Raw genomic sequence first — 21,072 nt, 5'->3', positions numbered from 1 at the left:
TAAATACTTTTACTGAAATTTGTGATACTAAGACACCACTGGGGATTTTTCCAAGATTTAAGATTCAAAATGTTCATCGCCACTAGATGCAAAAAGTCATCCATGGGGTGGTTCCGTTTAACAGAATCAATATTAGAAAATAATCGAATGTCAAATTGAAAGTCACTGGCAAAAAAAAGAAGCAAATTCAAAAATCTTATGGATGGACTGACGTGTATTTCTGACCCCTAAAACCACAGTATCCATGCGTGCCATGATCTGCCTGCATTAGTAAAGAGAACAATATCAACATTTATTTTAGGGCTGTCTGCATTAATGCAATAATTAGGATAAATGAAGGTCTTTAATTAGGAATTAATCAATTAATTATCAAATGTTCACCATTTTACTGTCCCGATATATCTCTTTTTATATCCATAACAAGTTCTTTTTTGCTGTTATATTCATGTCCTAATCTTCTCTCTACCTAAAGTTCCTTATTTTGTTTTAAAATCTAAGCAGGTCTGTATCCAAACTGTGCAATTTCAAGCCGACTCTATGACCATTGAGGCTGAATTTCTCACAACTGACATTGAAGTCATATCCAATCATATCATGAGTCTTTGGTGTAAACTGGGTTTCATGATCAAACAGCAGCTAAGCCCTAGTTTCCAGTGATGGGTTTACATCACCTTACAAAACAGATGGATTCGCCCGTTTTCGTGTTTCTCACTGGTGAATACCTCTTACAAAGCTCCCATCTGAATCATTTTGGCCAGGTTAGAAAGTGAGTTGTTTTCTTTTCAAAAACGACAAAAGTCGTGTACTGACATGTCTACAACCATCATCTCTGTGGAGTTTACTTGTTTGGTAGGGACACAGCTTGGTAGCGGCTATGTCACAAAAAATTTGGATGATGCCTCTAAAGCCGGATGTACATTGTGCGATTTTCCTCAGATTCAGCCACGAATTTTGACTTGTACGACTTACTTTGAAGTCGGGCTGACTTTCAGTTTGATCGGGCATCGTTTGTCAGGGGGTAACACAGTTGACCATAGCCTGACGATGACCTGACGATCTGCTCCCGACTGGAAGGATTTCTGGCATGTTTGAAATTTTGGTGGTATGACTCCAGACACTTCACAGTGAGAGCAGAAATGAGCAGAATAAACAACTGTGGGGGATTGTTTTTCTCTGTAAACTGTTAGACAACATCCTAAATTACCATGGCAACGGCTGGAATGACTTTCTGATGCATCCCCATTAGATAAAGGATATAAAAGCAGGAGATATTCCTACCTGCGGACCTGCAGCTGACACAGATGGTGATGCCGTTTGCGTGTCAGGGATGGAGAGAGATAGCAGGAGAGGGAGAGAGAGAAAGCTGGGGGGGTTTCTGGAGACACTTCAGCCTCAGTGTGTGGGACTTTTTAAAAAGGAAATTCCGCAGATTTCTTTCACAGTAAGTCCTGACCACACTCGTACAGTGTGAGCACTCAGGTCGTGCACGACCATTGGATTGTATAGTGTGAGCACACAGCTTGCAATGGTTGTGCATCGAAAGCGATTCAGTCGCACAGTTTGAGTTGACATTTTGCCACGACTGTCATATGGTTGGTTGAAACTGCACAGTGTATTCCCAGCTTTAGTGTGCAACCCAAGGAGATGCACTTCTTTATGTATAGAAACTACCTGTTGCCATGAAGAAAGGACAAATTTTTCTGTTTTTCACCTTTTAGTATTGAAATATGTGTAGAGGGAATTACCAGTACAAAACATAGTACAATTATAAGACTGAAAAAGTTGGTCTGCCACAAGCCTAGCAGTTTTGAAGAACATGTATCAAAAAGACATATAAATGGCTGGAAAGGGTTATCTAAGCTAACTGGTTTAGCCATTCAACTGTTGGTTTTATGTTGAGTGTGGTGACTGATTTTGCCAGTGAGATTGGTAGAGATGGATTCAGCTTTCTTTAAATCATTTGTAATGTTAGATCAGAACCAACTTTTATTTCTTATTTTATAAAAGTTAAAATATTATACAGATGTTGACACTTGTGCCGCTGCAACAATGCACAATGGTGCAGTGAGTAGAAATGCCATATGTGCTGTTTGTGAATAACAAAGACTCCTTTATCAGAGCTTGAACAACCATTGCATCCTCCACCAGAAAAAGTTGTTCTGTGTTAAAAACACCAGCAAAACTTTTGTTTTGTCTACTTCCTTGCTAGCTTGCCGCTATTTCGCTGGTAATCCTGAGAGGTATTATTAAACATTCAGCATTCTCTGAAGGTTTGTTTGGAAAGCGAGGCAGGTGGCTCTGCATGCTGTGGGATGTTGTGAATGAGTGAGCACATTATCAATATGAAAAACTATTTAAAAATTTAGCTGAGACAGATTTCTACCTGCAGGGAGGTGCACATGGCCTGCTTTGTGAAGTTAACTTTCACTTTTACAGCTGAGGTTGTGTTGGAAAAAAACTTTGTAACAGAATATTAAGTTTTGGTTGTTTTATTTTCTATCCTGCTATGACTACCTTGTTAGGATGAAAAGGGGACTAACAACAACCGAAATAAGTGTTTCATGCTGCAGACAGGACCTGTATTTTGAAATAAATTGCATAGACAGAAGCCACCACTATGTGTGGCAGTCCATACCTGTGTGATGTGTGGTGGTGTCTGCTCTGGTGACCGTGCTGATGATGTGAAGGTCCTGGAACAGAGCTACACCCCCTGCTGCTCTCAGGTCAGAGGCCGGTCGATTCAGTCTTTCCACCCCGCTGATGGTTATCCTTGGCTCACTGGGCTGTAACACCATCACCACTGCATCAATGTCTGGTATGGTGATACAGGTGTCTTCACCAAAACATCTAGATGGAGAAAGGTGTAGAAAGACAGGAGAGCGAGAGCTCAATGACAGACTTGGACATGAATTTCTGAACTGGCAGCTGAGCCTGGATTAAATTATGTACTACTCTTCTGTTGGCAAGCAGTGCTGTAATAAACCTAAAATATTTTGGACATAATTAGTTGATTTGAAGGCCAAAATATGCCTTAAGCTGATGCTACATTTAATGGAAGTGTAACACTCTAGGGGCTGTATTTGCTATATTTGGCAGTATTAAATGGGCTGTCTGATGAGCATGGCTTATCATGATTTGGGACATGTTCGTCTACATTTAGATGGTCCACAATGTGGGGTAAAAGCCAGGTACAGAGTGCAGTTTGGATTAAGTGGCTTGATTATACACACAAGTGTTTTGGTAGTAACATGAATCAAAACAATCAGAGCATCACCTATCATTCCCTTTATGAACCAGGAACACTTTCCCCCTGACGTAACCATAGTGCCGCATGATTTGGAACCAATGCAAAAACGCAAGCCCTTGAAATTTAGCTCAGGTTCCTCCCATTTCTTTGGATTGTTGCTGAGTTGTTTCTTAACCTTAAATGGAGTCCATTTGTGGTAAAACAGGTTGATTGGACAGGATTTGGAAAGGCACACCTCTCTATAGAAGGCCTCACAGCTGACAATACATACCCAAGCAAAAACCAAGCAATAAGGTCAAAGGAACTGTCTGCAGAGCTCAGAGATTGGATTTGGGAGAGCTACAAAAGATTCTGTTGCAGTGGAAGTTCCCAGTAGAATATAATTCTCCATAGTGCTCATAAGGAAGGTAATAGGTACAACCAGGACTCTTCCAGGAGCTGGTCACTCAGCCAAACTGAGCAATCGGGATTGAAGGGCCGTAGTGAGAGAGGGGTCCAAGAACTCAGCGGTCACTCTGACTGAGCTCCAGAGATCTTTTGTGGAGATGGGACAAACCTCCAGAAGGAGGACCATCACTGCAGCCCTCCACTAATCTGGGATGGCAGACTGGCTAGATGGAAGCCTCTCCTCAGTGCAAAACACATGAAAGCTCACTCTGAGTTTGTAACAAACTTCATGTGAAAGCTAAGTGGGCTCAGAGATGTTTGAATACTCTCTGAATGCACAGTAACTCTGTACAGCCTCATGTATCATCAGCTTTAAGTACTAAGCAGTGCAGTCAAAAATCCTTAAAAGAGTTTTTTTTTTTTTTTTTAATTTTACACCATATTACTTCACATAATGTCAAGCGGACTCTAACTACAACAGTTGGAATGACATTGTGATAGAGAAGTATCCTGCATAGTTTAAAACAAACTATTATTGTTATGTTAACCTACCCCTCTGCTCATTTTCACTTTAGAATAAATAAATGTAGACATTACTCTAGTGTTGTAGTAATTGAGAACGGTCTTGGCCTTGAGACCGGTCTCAAGACCACATTTTTATTGTCTTGGTCTTGTCTTGGACTTGGACTGGCAGGACTCAGGATTTTCCATCAAGCCTGGTTGAGACCAGCGCTGATCTGCTATTCTTTGACTTCATTAATGTGATAATAAGGAGAAGCACTTGCTAAAACAACAAATAGCTACACCTGCAAAAACTCAAACATCAGTCCATTTCTTTTTCTAGTCAGAAATTCCTCTGAATACTTACTTTAGGCCTCATTCACCTGACAAATCTAGTAAAACATCTCATTTTCAGACATTTAAAATAATTCTGGACTTGTCTGTGGTTTTTAAATACATACAAGGATTTATTTTTTACAAGAAGTTAGTTGAACAAATTTGTTAAGATTTGAGATTTTTGCAAGTTGTGCTATGAAAAAACAACACCTTGTCTTTATCTGTCAAATTTATAAAAAAGAAAAATAAAATTAAAGAGAGAATCCTCTTAAAGGTTCAACCTTGCCTCTGCCTTGTCTCGAGTCTCGGTCTTGACTTGGTCTTGACCCCCAAAAGTTTTGGTCTTGTCTTGGTCTCCAACAAGTCTGGGTCTCAGATAGTGTGGTCTTGAGTAAAACACTAGATTACTCTTCCCCTATACTGTAACTCAGGACAAAAAAACAGTGTATTTAGCCTGTACTGTAAAAATGATTTCTTATGATTCTTACTAGTAGGTGTGTTACCAAGACGGTAAGAACGTAATTTCTCAAGTTGTAAATTTCTACTACACACTGGTATACTTTTCTTGCCTTAAGGGAAGCTAATCTATTTTTTCCTGCTATGCTGTTGGCCGTGACGGTGTATTTCTCTCATTGATCTGTGTATAAATGTTACATTCTTTCCTGTAATTACGATCACACGATCAAATGTTTCCCCATTGATGACCAGTAACTGAAATCATCCAACACAATGACGTCTGCATATTTCTATGAACCGTTTCCCATGTATAAGCTGTCCTTGGTAAATGTCTGACAGTGTCGCTGAGTTCTTTCCTTTATTTTCATCCCCTGACTAATTTCACTCTGCATGGCTGGACCTATTCAGCGAACAGAAGGTCGTATAAGAACTATCCAGTGGGCAGTGGACACAGAAGAGCGCTTGTGGGCATTTAATAAAGTTGCTCTGTCCTTAATACAAGCTGCTGTACACCTATTCAGCATCCGAGAGAAAAGCTGTGGAACATTACAGCAACCAATAAAGCTTATCGATACCAACAGAACCCTCAAAAAAAAAAAAAAAAAAAAAAAGGTGTTTAGTCCACATCCAGCTCACAGCGTGTGGAGTTATTCTGGGGGTGAAAAGCTCTGTGAGTGCCCAGGCTGCAGACAAAGACTTGCAGCCATGTGTATACTATGTTTGCATACATGCATGTCTGCCTGCCAGTGTGTGACAGCGTGTGTTTATATGCACAGCATCCAGTGGAACTTTAATGGACCCTCAGACCTGCTTTTGCTCTGTGGGAATTCAGCTCACTGACTGTGAGCTCACAACACAGCCACAGGGGAGAGCAGGCACATGGAAATCTGACTCACTACCACTCTGATGCACTGATTTATACGCTCATAGGCACACAGTTAAGACATCAGATTAAGCATCAATCAAATGGGAAATAACAGACATTAGACAGAGAAAAGGACGGAGTGGGAGAGAGAAGAAAGGGATTGAGGGGGCTGGTGGTGATGGAGGAGGAGGAGGAGGGCTTGGTGGTGTTTAAAAGCGTGAAAGCAGAACAAACAACCAGATTTTTGTTTTTACTTTTCACCGAAGGGCCTTTCAAGCACACAAACATCTGTCAGTGGGAGGGAAATCAATGCTTTCTCTCCCGACTGTAGCTCTGAAACCAGCTACAGGAAGGGATCCTAACAAGCTTATTTCCTGCCTTTGCAAACGTGGGACACAAGATTTCAGCTGCCATGCAGGCTGCAATTTCATATCTAAATTCTAATGTAAACTGTGCTTCAGTGCATACATACATATAAATTCTCACAAGTCTTTTATCTCTGTGTGGGTAGTTTTTTTATGGATTTCTCTGGATAGAATCAAGGGTTGTGGGCAATGCCATACAAAGCAATCTGTTAGAGCACTAAGATTACTGTTTTCTATTAATGAGTAAAGTAATACTTTAGTTCTGTATTTCAGGTAATCCATTAAAAAGTTGCTTTTTGATAAAAAACAATATGATACTGAATCACTTATTTCCTTTACATTTAGTCGACGTAAGTGTAAATCCCAGAAATATCTGGACAATTTCTGTCTCTGACTTATAGGCAGAAAGCTAAGTACGGTTGTAGTATACACCAACAACTTCTTGCAACAGGCTGCAAACCTGGGAGTTCACACCGCTGCAACTGGAGGAGACAACACAGCTCTTTCATAGCATATGCTACATACATTCCACGTATGTTCAGCTTTCATACCTGACCTGGTATGGGACCAAGACATCAACCTTGGTCACCAGGTCTGCTGCTGGCCTCTGGTCCCCTGATGGTCACCATCAAGTCCAGCACCAGGCCCATGCCCAATCTCTCCAGGTATCCTCCTGGCTGCCCATTCTTACTCCATTCTATCTTTGCAAAACTGCACAATCTCTGTAACGTTGCACAGGGATCAGCTGTGAGCATCCCTCTTCAAGTCCAGCCACAAATTCTCCATTGGATTGAGGTCTGGGTTTTCCAGAACATTCACCTTATTGTCTTTAAACCATTTCTGTGTAGCTTTTGCTGTATGCTTTGGTTCATTGTGTTGTTGGAAAATAAATCTTCCAACTGTAGTTCTCTTGCACACTGAATAAGGGCGCACTCACATTAGGCCATCTGTACCGTGCCTGGGCCCATTTCAGCCAAAAGTTCAGTACGTTTAGCCAGTGTGAGTGCATTGTTCTTTGCTTCGGCATGCTTCACGACCCCGGCACGGAAGGACGAGGTGGGCCTAGACACGGCATGGATCCAAATGAAGGAGCGCAAGCACGGGAATGTAACATAACATAAAATAACAACAAGAGGACCCGCTTAGGAGTGCAGAGAGCACACCAGCCAGCAGCTGCATGCTAAAGACAGCAGGATTTTTTCCTAGAAAGATAGAGAACTATATATTTTGTCTTATTGTATTTCAACAAGCTACAAGGACTTTATTAGAGCTGAAGAATTTAACTTCACACAGCTTGCGTGACGTATCCTTGCCCAGGCCTGGATGCATTGAGCAGTGTGAGTGCGGGCCAAAGGGGGGGGGGCAGGGGAAAGGGTCAAATGGGCCTCAGCACGGTTACAATACGGTACGGTACAGATAGCCTTGTGTGAGTGCGCCCTAAGATTGTCCTCCAGGATTTTCCCATATTTATTTATTTGACCCTCTACCTTTACAAGCCTTCTAGGGCCAGCTGCCAAGAAGCATCCCCACAGCATGATGCCGCCACCACCTTGCTTCACAGTGGGGATTGTGTGTTTGTGGTGATGTGCAGTGTTTGTTGTCCACCAAACAAAGTGTCTTGTCTGATGGCTACAAAGCCCCATTTTAGTCCCATCAGACCCAAGAATTTTATTCCACTTGAGCATGGAGTCTCCCACATGCCTTTTGATGAACTCTAGTCCAGATTCAGTGAGTTTTCATCAAGAGTGACTTTTCTTTAAAGCTTTGACTGGTGAAGGACTTGGGTGACGGTTATATGCACAGTCTTTCCCATCTCAACTGCTGAAGCTTGTAACTCCTTCAGAGTGGTCATAGGTGTCTTCTCTCACTAGTCTCCTTCTTGCACTCAGTTTGTGAGGATGGCCTGATTTAGGCTGATTTGCACATGTGCCATATTCCTTCCATTGCTTCATGATGGAGTTAACTGAACTCCAGGGGATGTTAAGTGCCTTGGACATTTTTTTGCATCTATGCCCCGATTTAAACTTTTCAATAACCTTTACTCTCTGAGTTGCTTGGAGTGTTCTTTTGTCCTCATGGTGTAATGGTAGCCAGGAAGACTGATCAACCAGTAACTGGACCTTCCAGACACAGGCGTCTTTATACTACAATCTCATGAAACTCATTCACTGCACTCAGATGATCCTCATTTCAATAGCTGTGAGACTACTATCACCAATTGTTGGACTTCTGTTGAATTAGATCAGTCACTTTAAAAGGGGTGAATATTTAGGCAGCAGCTTACATTATGTTACATATTTTTGTTTAATTGACATTATTTTGTAGAAATCTATTTTAACTTTGACATTTGTTTAGTTTTTTTGGTAGAAAAAAATCATATTATATTGCCCATGACTGATTTATAAAATCAATAAAAGGGTTAACCATCCTATACTTTTTATGGGCACTGTTAATGAGGGAGAACAGCTGTTAAAAATGGCTTAAGGCAGTTGAGTACTTTACATCAATACACCTTATGGAGTACTGTTTTAATTCTCTAGAGTCCTCAATTCAAATCAAGAAGTAAGCTAGAAGGTTGGTCAAGCTGGGAATGTCTAGTGAGGCCACATCAGTATAGGGTCTGGGGGATCAGGGGGATTTTGGTGACAGAATAGGTATCTGATGGCAGAGATGGTCTTAATCATGGTCCAAGCAGCAAAAAAAATGAAATACTTCAAATACAGTAACAGAACAGCTGTTTGAAACACAAGTTAATGCTTCCATATGTAGCAGTCTTTCATAAACATCCAGCATTTCCATGGCAACAATAAAGAAGCTTTGTCTGTCACAGCAGCTCTAATATGGCAATCAATGTGGCAAGATGAGGGTTTAAATTTAACAATCTCTCTGGCTCTGGCTTTGAAAACCATTGGAAATATTTGCGTTCTCACCAAAAATACACATAGAAGTAGACAACTTGTTATTAAGGCAGACATTTCAGCGCAAAAAGTCCTATTGTGTCTTGGTTATCATCTATTAAGGTTAAACTGTGGATTAATGGAAACCATCTTTGGTATGATAAAGAAAAGGTGTGGTTTTGGATTCAGCTTTTGATTTGTGTTGGAATTAATAAAGTAAGGGTATGGCCACATAAACAAACTTGAGTAAATTCTTGATAGATCTTAGTATTCCTTCCAAATATTTCTGCTGTGGTTCTATATTCAGAGATAGGCTTTAACTGAGCTAAAAATTCACATTTGGTTTAAGGAGAGATAAGAAAAAAATCCCTGCATCTTTGTCTGACAGTTTGATGGAAACTTGACTGATGCCTCTAATCCTCTGCAGTCAGCTGTCTGAGTCCATGGATGGAGACAAAAAAAAGCGGGTTAGGGGTATCATGTAATCTCTCCTCCTCTCTCCTGTGGCCACAGCTGGTGGTGTGTGTCTGTTGGCTGTTTGGGCATCTAGCCATTGTTGTGAGCTGTGGGAGATACAAACTCAGTGATGCAGACAGACGGCTGCTGCGTTGGCTTTGCAGAGCTAAAAGGAGAAAAAAATACTGGAGCCAGTCCAACTTAATTATAAAGAAATATGACAAGGGAGCCTAAAAGGGCTGTTGCAAAGATTAGCGCTAGTTACTTTTTATTTTTCTCAGTGCCCGCAGTAATTGCAGTTATTAGTCGTCAGCACGAAACAAATTGGATTGCATTTGGAGGAATTAATTAACATCTCTTTTTATTTGAGAGGAGTGACACTGTCCACGGGGGTGAGAGGGAGTTTATTTCAACACTTGCTGACGTGTGATGGAGGGGGGCCATGTTTCAGGCTCCCTGTGTATCTAAATGAGTTGGAGTGAGTTTTGGATGGAGTACTAAAACAACAAATTGGAAATTCAATCACCTGTGTTATCACTGGGAGCCTACAAACAGATTTGCTGCTGGAAAAATACCAGTTGGAGACACATTCTCCATGGCTAACACAATTCAAACGGCATGACAACACGATGACCAATCAGCAGCGAGGGAGGAAAACTGACCTAAACACTTCAAATGTTTAACAACTGCACAAGCTCAGTAGTCATTAAACTCATTCCCATGCAGGTATTGCCACTAGTAAAGTTCGGAGTATATCCACTTTTAAATTCCCTCCGATACACATCATCCAGTTGCATGTTGCATTTATTTCTCCCAGGATGACCAAGGCAGGACTGACCTTACTCTGTCTCTGTTACCTTCCCTGCCTTGTAAGAGTATCACACTAAACGAATCAGAGGCAGAGCAGGACAGGTCAGACTTTGCTTTTCTCAAGGATATCTGGCTATGCAATGGAGCTGGCAGCTCTACTCTCTTCCAGCTTGCTTCTTTCATCATGATTTCATAACAGTCCTTTCTTCCCTGGGTCAAGCAAAAGAGTATCAATGTGCAAATATAAAAAGGGCGATTTTTAGGTGAACAAAATATGCAAGTCTATAGAACAAGCTATTTTAAAAACCCCCTTCTGGGGCGCAGGTGGCCTAGTGGTTAAAGGCGCAGCCCATGCACACGGACGGCCTGGGTTCGAATCCGGCCTGAGGCCCTTCCCCGCATGTCTCTCTCCTGCTCTTGTCCCTGTTCCTGACTCTATCCACTGTCCTCATCTATCAAATAAAGGCACAGAAATGCCCAAAATAAATTTTAAAAAAGAAAAGCCCCATTCTACAGGCAGCGCTACATCACTCAGCAGTTCTCACCTTACAACAAACTTTTGTTTACAAAAGCTAATCAATAGACATGAATATTGAAGGGAGAAGATTACAAAAATCTGTGTCACTCTATTCTAAACCTCCTGAAATCACCAAATGACTGCTATATTATTGATAACTCCAATCAGCTGATAGCCAGCTGACACCAATTATTGCCTCCCAGCTCCCACAGCCAATCACAGCTCTTTCTCTCATCACAGTCCATTTAAATATGATGTACTGCTCACTAATCCTGCTCGCTTTAATGTTGATGCACAATGCTGCTGCTAGCAAAAGTTAGTTTCATGACATAGCACACACGGATTCTTTTATAGGTTAATACTATTACTAGCAACACTTGAAGCCTAAAACCAGCTTTTCATTGACATGTATTTAAATGGAGATGGTCTCAAACTAGGCAAAGACGGTTTTATTCTCTTTACCCACTCAGGCATCGACACAGTTATTGCAGCCAGCCGACAAGTCAGCAGTCTGAAGAAAAATTTAATTCAAACAACATTTAACAGTGATGCGAGCCCGACCTGGTTAGCATAATGTATTCCTTGATAAGCTGTGTGCCTCTAGCTACAATGACTCTGCTTCATCACTGAGAGCCTGTGCAGCTCACATACCAACAAGCACACACATGCACAGTGCACAACACGCAGCACACGCTCTCCTGCTGTGAGAGTCGAAGTCCTCGGGCCCACAGCCGCGCGTCGAACCCAACAGGAGGGCGGGGAGTGAAACCCTAGGGCTGTGCTGCAGGGGTCTACATATATTTAAAACAATCATGAATTTTAATGGCTACCCGCCAAGGGAGGCTGTTTTACCAACCAGCCCCCCTCTACTTCTCTCTCCCTCCCTCTCTCACCCTCCTTAACACACATGCTCTCTCTTTTTTTATTTTCATATCTCTCCTCTTCTCTTGTACCTCTGGCAAAACCCGGGCAGAATTATTAATACATGACATGAAAATGTAAAAACGAGCCCCCGGTGGCGACAGCGAACAGAAAATGGTGTATTAAAGGAAAGGGAAAGTGACAGCAGAGGAAAAGGAGGAACAGAGAGAGAGAGAAACGGGAGGAGGCGGGGAGGAGATCAATGTAAAAGAGGGGAATTATGTATAAGTCAGGCTTTGATATTTGCTGTGTTTTTAACACTTAACAGCAGTGTCAAGGTTGGTTAATGCTTCTTATTTCTGAAAGAGGACACAAAGGAATAAAAACCCTGGTAGATATGTGAAGGTAAGAGAGTTAGGAATGCAGAAAAATACACAAACAAGACAAAGGAGGAAGAAAAGATTGACACTTACTGGACATCAGTGGAGATGTGCAGACGTCTGATGCCTGGTGTAGGAAACTGACGAGAGTTTATGTAGGAGACTTTCCTCACAGCAGCATTCATGTTCTCCAAGTCTTCTCCCTCCATTACCAAGATCGACTGGGCTGGATTGAAGTGAAACTGCACAAACAGAAAACAGGGACGTTAAATTTGACTCTGACTGAAAGAAGAAACAAATGAAATGTTAAAAGGCATTCATAGCAGCACTTCACCAGTTTGAATTTGTTTGCTCTAGATTTGTCTGGCCAGCTCAAATGCTTAATAATGCAAGTATTTAATTATCCAATAACATGGTGGAAACCAATATACTTAGGCCTGAAGACCTAGCCATGATCTGCTAAAGTTCAAGCTAAGCAGCAAAACAGAGAAGAAAGGATATTTAGGTCATTTTGAGGCATGCAACTATGCAACCATCTTAAGAGTTTATAGAGAATGGTCTAGAAAAAGAGAAACTATCAAGTGAGCCCTTGTTGATGGCAGAGGTCAGAGGAGAATGACCAGCCTGGTTGGCGCTAAGATGGCCATTCATTATAACAGAGGTATGCTGAAGAACTTTTTCTGAATGGACAAGGTATTGAACCTTGAAGCACATTGGCTATACAGCAGAAGAAGACCAAACCAGGTGCCACTACTGTCAGTTCAGAATAAAAGACTGTGGCTACGATTCACATGGACTCATCAAATTGGAAAACTGAAGAAGGATTCAAGGATTGCCTGGTCTGTTGACTCTATTTCTGTTGTGACATTAAAATGATGGGTTCAGATAGCCTTGCAAAACTCGCAATCCCATGTCTGTCGTAAGGCAGACTCATCAAGGGGGACTGTGGGTCAGTAGTTAGTCGGTCATCCCGAAATCAGAAAGTTGTGGGTTCGATTCTCCACGGCAACGGCCGTGTCTTCGTCATCAGTTATCAGAGACAATGGGTGGGACTGAGTGGAGATGAAGTACACGGGGTCACACATACACACACACAAGACACACATAACACGCACACCCCCTCCAACTCAATGCCTTTGTTGGCTCCCACCCCCCTCCTCCCTTCGCCGTAGTGTAGCATGGGAGGGTTGTGGCTGCGCGTCCCCCCCCCCCCCCCCCAGTGTCTGTGCTGCGGCACCTTCCCTCCCCAATACCCTCCCCCCATCCCACATGTGCAAGTCTTCGAGTTTTTTTTGTTGTAATGTCTTATTATGTTGCTGATGTGCTGAGGCGTTTTTTCCAAATTCCACACTGTGCCCCCTCCCTACAGGAGCCTAGTTTGGGAGTTGCTTTTTTTCCCCCTCCTCCTTCCTCTTGTTCTCTTTTCCAGTGAAGATGAGAGTATTGGTGGCGCTCTAAGTTTGCAGCAGCCCGATGCTCACTCATCAAACCCAATTTCATTGAAATACTGTACCTGTACTTGTACTGTACTGTGTGTCAATGACAATAAAGGCCTATTCTATTCTATTTTATTCCAAGCTTGTTGTGTCCTTGGGCAAGACACTTAACCCCAGTTTGCTTCCTTTGTGCTGTGTACATGGGTATGGATGTGTATGAGTCGAATGAGCTAAAACTGATGGCTAGTTCTCTATAGCTACCTCTGCCATCAGTGTGTGAATGGGTAGGTGCAGGCCCACAGAATTGGCTGGACCCCTTAAAAAACCCGTGAATGGGCCTTCCCCCAGTTGTCCCCCAGTCCCCCAGTTGTGATTAATTGATGATATCAATGCATGTGTGCTGGAGCAGTAGTATTGGTGCTAGCATTCTGGCTAACAGTTGCCTCATTTTGAAGCTGAAAAGTATGTCCAGCTTTTGTTGGGTCCTGATGTTCAAGTTATTTATTCATGCCTCTTAAGCACTGTTTACACACATTTTTGCCACTTGTGGCATTTTTTTTTTTTTTTTTTGCCATTTCTAAACCTTTTCACTGTATTAACTGGCCAGTTTGCCCCTTTTTGCAACTGTATACCGAGTTTTGCCATTTCTAACTGCTTTCCACCATTTTCACTGCCACTTTGAGCAAAATGTTGCCTCTTTTGTTGGATTTTGTGCCACTTTTAATGCATTGTTGCAGCTTTTCAACAGCTTTTCACCATTTTAACCCCAAATTTTTGCCACTTTTAACCAATTTTTGCCACTCTTTAAACCATTTAACCCCTTTTTAACTGCTTTTTTCCCATTTCAACAGCCCATTTTGCCACTTTTAACCCATTCTTTCACAATTTTCTCCCTTAATTATTTTTTTTTTTCCCCTAAGAGCTATCTGAATGTATATTGCCTCATCCTATGTCATCCTGATGTTTGTGCACACTATGTCTAGCTATGAAGTCCCAGGCAAAACTGAGAAAAGAGTCTACCAGAAGCTGTGCCGAAGATTATTTAATGAAGATTTTCACCACGTATGTGATGTTTTGGGCCCTAACCCTTCATCAGACATAAGCAGACACAGAGGATACACCTCCATGGCCTGAATCACCTCATAAGTCCTGTGACACAATTCTGCCAATGTGAGGATTGTACATACTAAGACATATACACAAAATATGTACACTGCAAGTCATATTTTTAGAAAAGCACACATTAATTTAGCATGTCTACTTTAGAATAAATACACTATCTTTGGAAAAAAAAATCAATTCAAAGAAACATCAACTAAGTGGGCAAGCCCCATCATAGTCACATGCAACAACAAAGGATGTGACAATCTAGCTATGTAGTCTGACATTACTTTCCAAATGGTTCAGTTCAGCTTGCCCCACCACATTGTAAATATTACAACAAAGGTAAATGTTTTAAGAAAATGGGTTTACATTCTGAAAAAGAGAATATTGTCCAGCAGCATGAATAAATACAATTATTTTTTGCTGCTTGATAAGAGTGGTTGCTATTCAGGTTAAATAAATAAATGTTTTTCACAGCATAACTTTACAATGAACCATCATTTTCTGACCTCCTTGGGTCCACCTATGGTTTCAGCTCCAGAAAGCATTCCCCTTTATCCCTCCTTATGGGTGACCTTGGGTAGGTGTGACCTGCAGTATTAAAGGGCTTTGAGTATTCCACTTAAGCATTATACAAGCTCAAGTCCATTTGCCATTTACCATCTTGCAAGGCTTCAAGCTGAAATGAGCGTTCCCAGAGAATGATCAGACTAGTCAGCATTGCAAGAGAACAAGTGGGGTTTAGTACTGCAAGCTGGTGCACAATAGTGACCAGTGATTAACTTGGATTTTTATCTTATTTATCGACATGTATGAGATTAAGAATCTTTTTTACAAGAGTGTCCGGGCCAAGACAGGGATCAACACAATTAACAAAGACATAGACATAAAATCTGAGCAGTTACAATCACAGAAAACCAAACCCTGAGTCAATGAGCAGAAAATCATCAGTCACAACATCTACAACCTGATGCATAAACCTGATGTAGTTACAGGGGCAGGTATTTTCACCACATTTCTCTATCAACAGCAAAGAACTACAATTTATTTGACTTTTGCTCTTCTCCTGAATGGCCTCAGCTAGAGTTTGCAGGCGCTCCAAGCACAGTTTAGTTGTACTGCAAGCTGGCATGCAATGGCTGCAGGTGCAGTGATTAGCCTGGATGTGAAAGTAGTGGCAGTTTTATCAGAACTACTCAACATTTCTTCATTAAAAGAGGAGTAAATGCCAGCAGTGAAAGCTTTTCTTGGCAGAAAAGATGTTGTTGCTCTTCTTTTTCTGGCTTCAGCACGAGTTGGATTCACCACTTGACTCCTTTGATAGTGAAAAACAACAGCGGCTGCCTGTCGAGCTCATGTTATGCAGTTTATTCTGCAGTGCTGTGCAAGTATACTATGTCACACTTTGTTGCTCTGGTTGGCTCATGATAAATGTGACAGTAAGAACATTCATCCAAACCAGCCTTTATGCTTTTTCAAAGGTTGTGCCCTTCTTGAACAGACAATTGGAGGTTGCCCAGATAGATGTAAATACAACATACCAGCCCACCAGCATCCATGGTAGAGTCATTTAAATCACCTTTCTTCCCCATTTTGATTCTTGGTTTCAACTTCAGCACATTGTTTTGACCATGTCTACATGCCTAAATACACTGGTTGCTGCCATGCTATGATTTTTTAGTTGCATAGCGGTTTGGCAGGTATGCCTGATGAAGTGGCTGGTAAGTTTATATTATATGTGCATACAGACAGAAATTTAAGAACAAACAAGCTGCAGATAAACCCACATGCTTTGGGAGCAAGAACATTGCAGGGCCACCATGAACATCCTCTGTGATGCCAGGTGTGATTAGTCCATAATCTCTGTAGAGATCTTTTCTAATATTTTTCTTAATAAGCCACTGAGGAATGAATTAGATCTTGTTCTAAATGTAAGTTCTGCAACACACAAATGCAGTATTTCACTCTGCATATGTTGACTTATTTATTCACACAAGCCCGGAGTACCACATTTGAATAATTCAACATGACATATAAAGTATGAACAAGCAGGCAAATGATTAGATTTTATTAATTAACAATTACCTGTTGGATTTCTACAACTCAGTCAGGCTCACTCTCTGCAAACATTTAACCATTTATTGTGAAATGAAGGCAGTTTTACTTGGTGGTGAAGGCTCCACTCAAATGTCTCTCCATGGATTAGTCAAGCAGCAGGCTTTGACTTTCCAGTGAGCGCATTGCTAGAAACCCCCCAGAAATTATAAATAGATATATTTATGACATTTATGCCAAATACAATTAGATTCAGTTCAGCAGTACTCTGTAGTAGTGTCAAGTGAATATGAGGGTGCAACAAAGCTGTAGGATAGAAAGAAGGAGGCTGGGGTGGTGGAGATGAAGCTTTGCCAGCAGTAGTTTTGATGTGATAAACACTGATGGAGCAGGGGTCAGTGAGAAGTATGTATTCAAATGTGTGAGAGAATGAGCTGTGATTGGCTGTGAGGGCTAGCAGACATTAAAAAATTCATCTGGCCAAGGCATATAATACTTTTTGTCCTCTAACTCATACTAAGCGTCATCATGATAAATCAAAGTTTTATGGCACATTGCAGTTTTAATTGCATGTTTAAAACGTCATTATTTTCATTTTTAAAGGAATCTCTTGAGTCCATACTGACAGTATGTCGCGATTTTTACCAGTGTCCTGATTTCAATGAATAAAAATTTACATTTGTTTCTGAATTAGTGCTGCACTGCTACAACAGTGTGGTCTAAAACCCTGAGATAGAAGTATGAATCTGTTACAAAGTTCTTATTCCGTGAAACACAATAATGTATGCCAGGAGAGCATGTACAAAATGACTCAGTGAAGTCCAATGAGTCTCAGTTAGTGTTACAGCATTCACACCTTTCAGCACTTCCAGTTCAGTTGCTTTCTGTGTTTAAGTGAGCCAAATGAGATTTTCTAAAAGAAATGTTTTGGTTTGACCCAGTTGCAGATGTAACAAAATACACTTATTTAACAAAAGACAAAAACATAAACCCAAAAATCTTAATTCAACACAAAAAAAAGTCAAAAAGTCAAACATAAACCTCCAAAACCAGAGAAAAAAACACAAGGACTCAGAGAAAATTTGTGAGGAATATTCAGTGACATGAAGGTTTGACACAAAACAAACAGACATTGAAGGATAATAACAAAGAAACTAAAAAGACAAGGAATGATTAGACACAGATGTGACAAACAAGACACCTGAAACTGGTGAAAGCAATCAAAGTAGAGGGAAACAGAGGCAGGAGGAAAACTAAAATCATACACAAGGACACAACGAATTGAAAACTCCAAAATAAAACAGGGAACATGGGGGACTAAACAAGAGAATAATTATAAAGAAACACGAAAACACAGCAAGGAAAAGATGACAAAATAACAATTAAATACAAGAAAACCAAAACCTGGGATATACTTTGAAGAAAGTCAGGGTGAAAGAGGACATCGCTGAACCATTGTGCACAAAATACCACATGATAAAACTCAAACTGTTCATTTCTGACCTTCATCATGAGAAACTCAGTAACACTGACAGCTCCGGTTATCTCGACTCAAATGTTGTGACTTTGAGTACAGCGGGCTGTTCAAGAGCACAGTGGTCAAAAAAAGGTATTCATCCTCTTGGAAGTTTGACCATTTTGAGAATTTTATAAATCAATCATGATCAATAAAACTTGGATTTTTTGATAAAAACACTAAAAAAACTGTCAATCAAATAAAAATATGTAATGTAAAATAAGTGACTGCATAAATATTCACCCTCTTTAAAGTGACTGAACTAATTCAGCAGAAGTCCACCAAACCCCGATAAGTAGTCTCTCAGTTACTGATACAGGGATCATCTGAGTACAGTGAATATGTCCCAAGTGACAGTGGTATAAAGACACATGTGTCTGGAAGGTCCAGTCACTGGTTAATAAGTATACCTTGCTACCATTACATCATAAGGAGAAAAGAAAACTCCAAGCAACTCAGAGAAAAGGTGAAGGAAAAGTATAAGTCAGGGGATGGATCCAAAAAATATTTGAACATCATCAACTAAATCCATCAAGAGGAAGTGAAAGGAATATGGTATGTGTAAATCTGCCTAGATCAGGCCGTCCTCATAAACTGCGTGACCGTGCAAGACGGAGACTAGTGAGAGAGGCCACCAAGGCACCTATGACTACTCTGAGGGAGTTACAAGCTTCAGCAGCTGAGATTGGAAAGACTCTGCATACGACAACTATTGCAGAGTGGCAAAGAGAAAGCCACTGTTGAAGAAAACTCATTAAATCTCAGCTAGAGTTCATTAAAAGCCACGTGGGAGACTCCATGGTCAAGTGGAAGAAAGTTCTCTGGTCTGATGAGACCAAAATGGTGCTTTATGGCCATCAGATAAGACGCTATGTTTGGCAGACAACAAACGCTGCACATCATCTCAAACATAACATCTCTACTGTGAAGCAAAGTGGTGGCAGCATCATGCTGTGGGGATCCTGCTTGGCAGCTGGGACTAACTTGAGGGTGAATACTTATCTAGTCACTTGTTTTATACCAATTTTTATTTACTTTACCTAAATTTATAGAAATGTGTTTTTTACTCTTTATTAAAGAGTCTTTTTTGCAGACCATGATTGATTTATAAAATCAATAAAAGGGTAAACATTCAATGGGTGAACAAATGTAATAAGTCCTTGTCATAAAAAATATGCAGGACTGTTTCAGTTTATCTAAACTCCTGGTGGTCATCAGTTTCTTTTCATTTCTTCTCTCACAGCAGTAAGAATATCTACATGCAGAGGCTTAAAACTGGTTTTAATCTTGTAATTCATCATCATGAACATCATGACCATACTTCTACTGTCTACTACTGTCATGCAACAGCAGCGACACTTTAACTAAATGTTAACTGTGATGGATCGCCTATTTTAAGGTAATTTTGCAATAAAAGACAGTGGGGAAATTTGGAGTAAAATAGTAAGAAGAATGTGCACTGACTATGAAGTGAACTTCCTGAATCAATAAAAAGACACTGGAGTAGTATTTTTGTCAAGGGGTTAGAAAAAGTCGGTAAAGTCTGCACACAGGTAGTTTGATGGAGGTGTGTCCTCTCCTGCAGGGTATGATGGTAGGGATTTGAGGCCCTTCTCTCTTTAAAGACAGTTTTGTGATCTCCACTTAAAACTGCAATGAGTGTCTCCTATTTCCTAAAACTGGCTCTCAGCAGCAGGGTTACAGTACTTTAGCACTGCATGAGGCTCCCCGTGCACTCCCTCTCCTCTGTCATTTTCCCCTTCACGTCTCCCCTTCCCGCTACTCTCTCCTCTCATCTTCAGTTCTCTGTCGCTGTACCTGCTGCCTATCTCCCTCCTTCTCCCCTTCTCTCACTGTTATTCTCCTCTGATTGTGCTGTGCCAGCTCTCCACCTGCTCGGCTAAATGCTGTCCTTAAGCCTCCCATGGACTTATGGGAGCCACACAGACTGTGCAGCTAAGAAGAAAATGAAATAGCTTTCAAAAGATAAACTACACTGGCCCCAGAGAGGTTTTCCTCCTCTTCTTTTCTAGCCTCACCCCACCTTGTCTTCTCTAAAGGCAGGAGAGAGTCTCTTTGCTGCATCAGAGCACAAGGAGCACCAAGGAAAAAGCTGAAAGATTGAGGGACAGAAGAAGACTCAAGAGATAGAGATAGGGAAAGAATAAAGGGAAGCTTTGAGTGGTGGGCTGGTGCTTTGCTGGGGGTTGGTGGATAACTTTAAGCCTACACAAACTCTTATCCATCTTGTCTCTATCTTCCACTGTGCAGGGAGACGGATTAGCTATGCGTGAAAGGTGGATGTTGGCAGGAGAAGAAAGTTGAGGAGATTCAAAGCAGCCACTGTGATATTTAGCTGTGTTGCTTTAGAACAGTGGCATTTCTTCCTATTGAAATGTACATTTTTGTGCACAGGCACAAACCAGACAAGGGCATATGCTTAATGTATACTCAGTATAAACAGTTTTGTTTTTTGTTTTTTTTGGCAAAGAGTAAGAAGGGTAGCCTGATCGCACTCTTATGCTTGGACTGAATAAATAATGCTTTGGTCTACAGCCTAGCTTAGTAGCCTGACAATCAGACACGGTGAGAATAATATTATGTGTACATATATATATGAGACAGAAAATGAACAAGGTCTGTAAATCAAGAACACTACCACAAGCAGTGAGCAGTGAAATGATAGATACACTCAATGAGAGTGTGGATCAGTCAACATCACAGAAAGTGACATCTTGGCATCTTACCTGGCCTGGGCCAGTTATCTATTTTGCCCTTTGCAGTAAAGGTATTATATCACAGTATAAAAAATTCATATATTAAAAAGGATAATACATCTAAATGCCTAAGTCTTCACTTCTTTAGAACTGAACCATTAGTTTT

At 41.0% G+C, this 21,072-nt stretch overlaps 1 protein-coding gene across 1 annotated transcript in view; it reads right to left on the bottom strand.

Annotated features, from left to right (window-relative positions):
• Window positions 1-21,072, bottom strand: part of LOC121522310 (calsyntenin-2-like) — a 347,129-nt gene that overhangs the window by 26,488 nt on the left and 299,569 nt on the right. The window contains exons 11-12 of the mRNA XM_041806529.1: window positions 12,172-12,320; window positions 2,636-2,847 (exon numbers count right to left, since the gene is read on the bottom strand). Of these exons, the coding sequence (XP_041662463.1) occupies window positions 2,636-2,847; window positions 12,172-12,320 (361 nt within the window). The remainder of the gene's footprint in view (window positions 1-2,635; window positions 2,848-12,171; window positions 12,321-21,072) is intronic.

The sequence above is a fragment of the Cheilinus undulatus genome, linkage group 2 (genome assembly GCF_018320785.1).
Source record: "Cheilinus undulatus linkage group 2, ASM1832078v1, whole genome shotgun sequence".
Lineage (NCBI taxonomy): Eukaryota > Metazoa > Chordata > Actinopteri > Labriformes > Labridae > Cheilinus > Cheilinus undulatus.
This window is presented reverse-complemented; position numbering and strand designations above follow the sequence as displayed.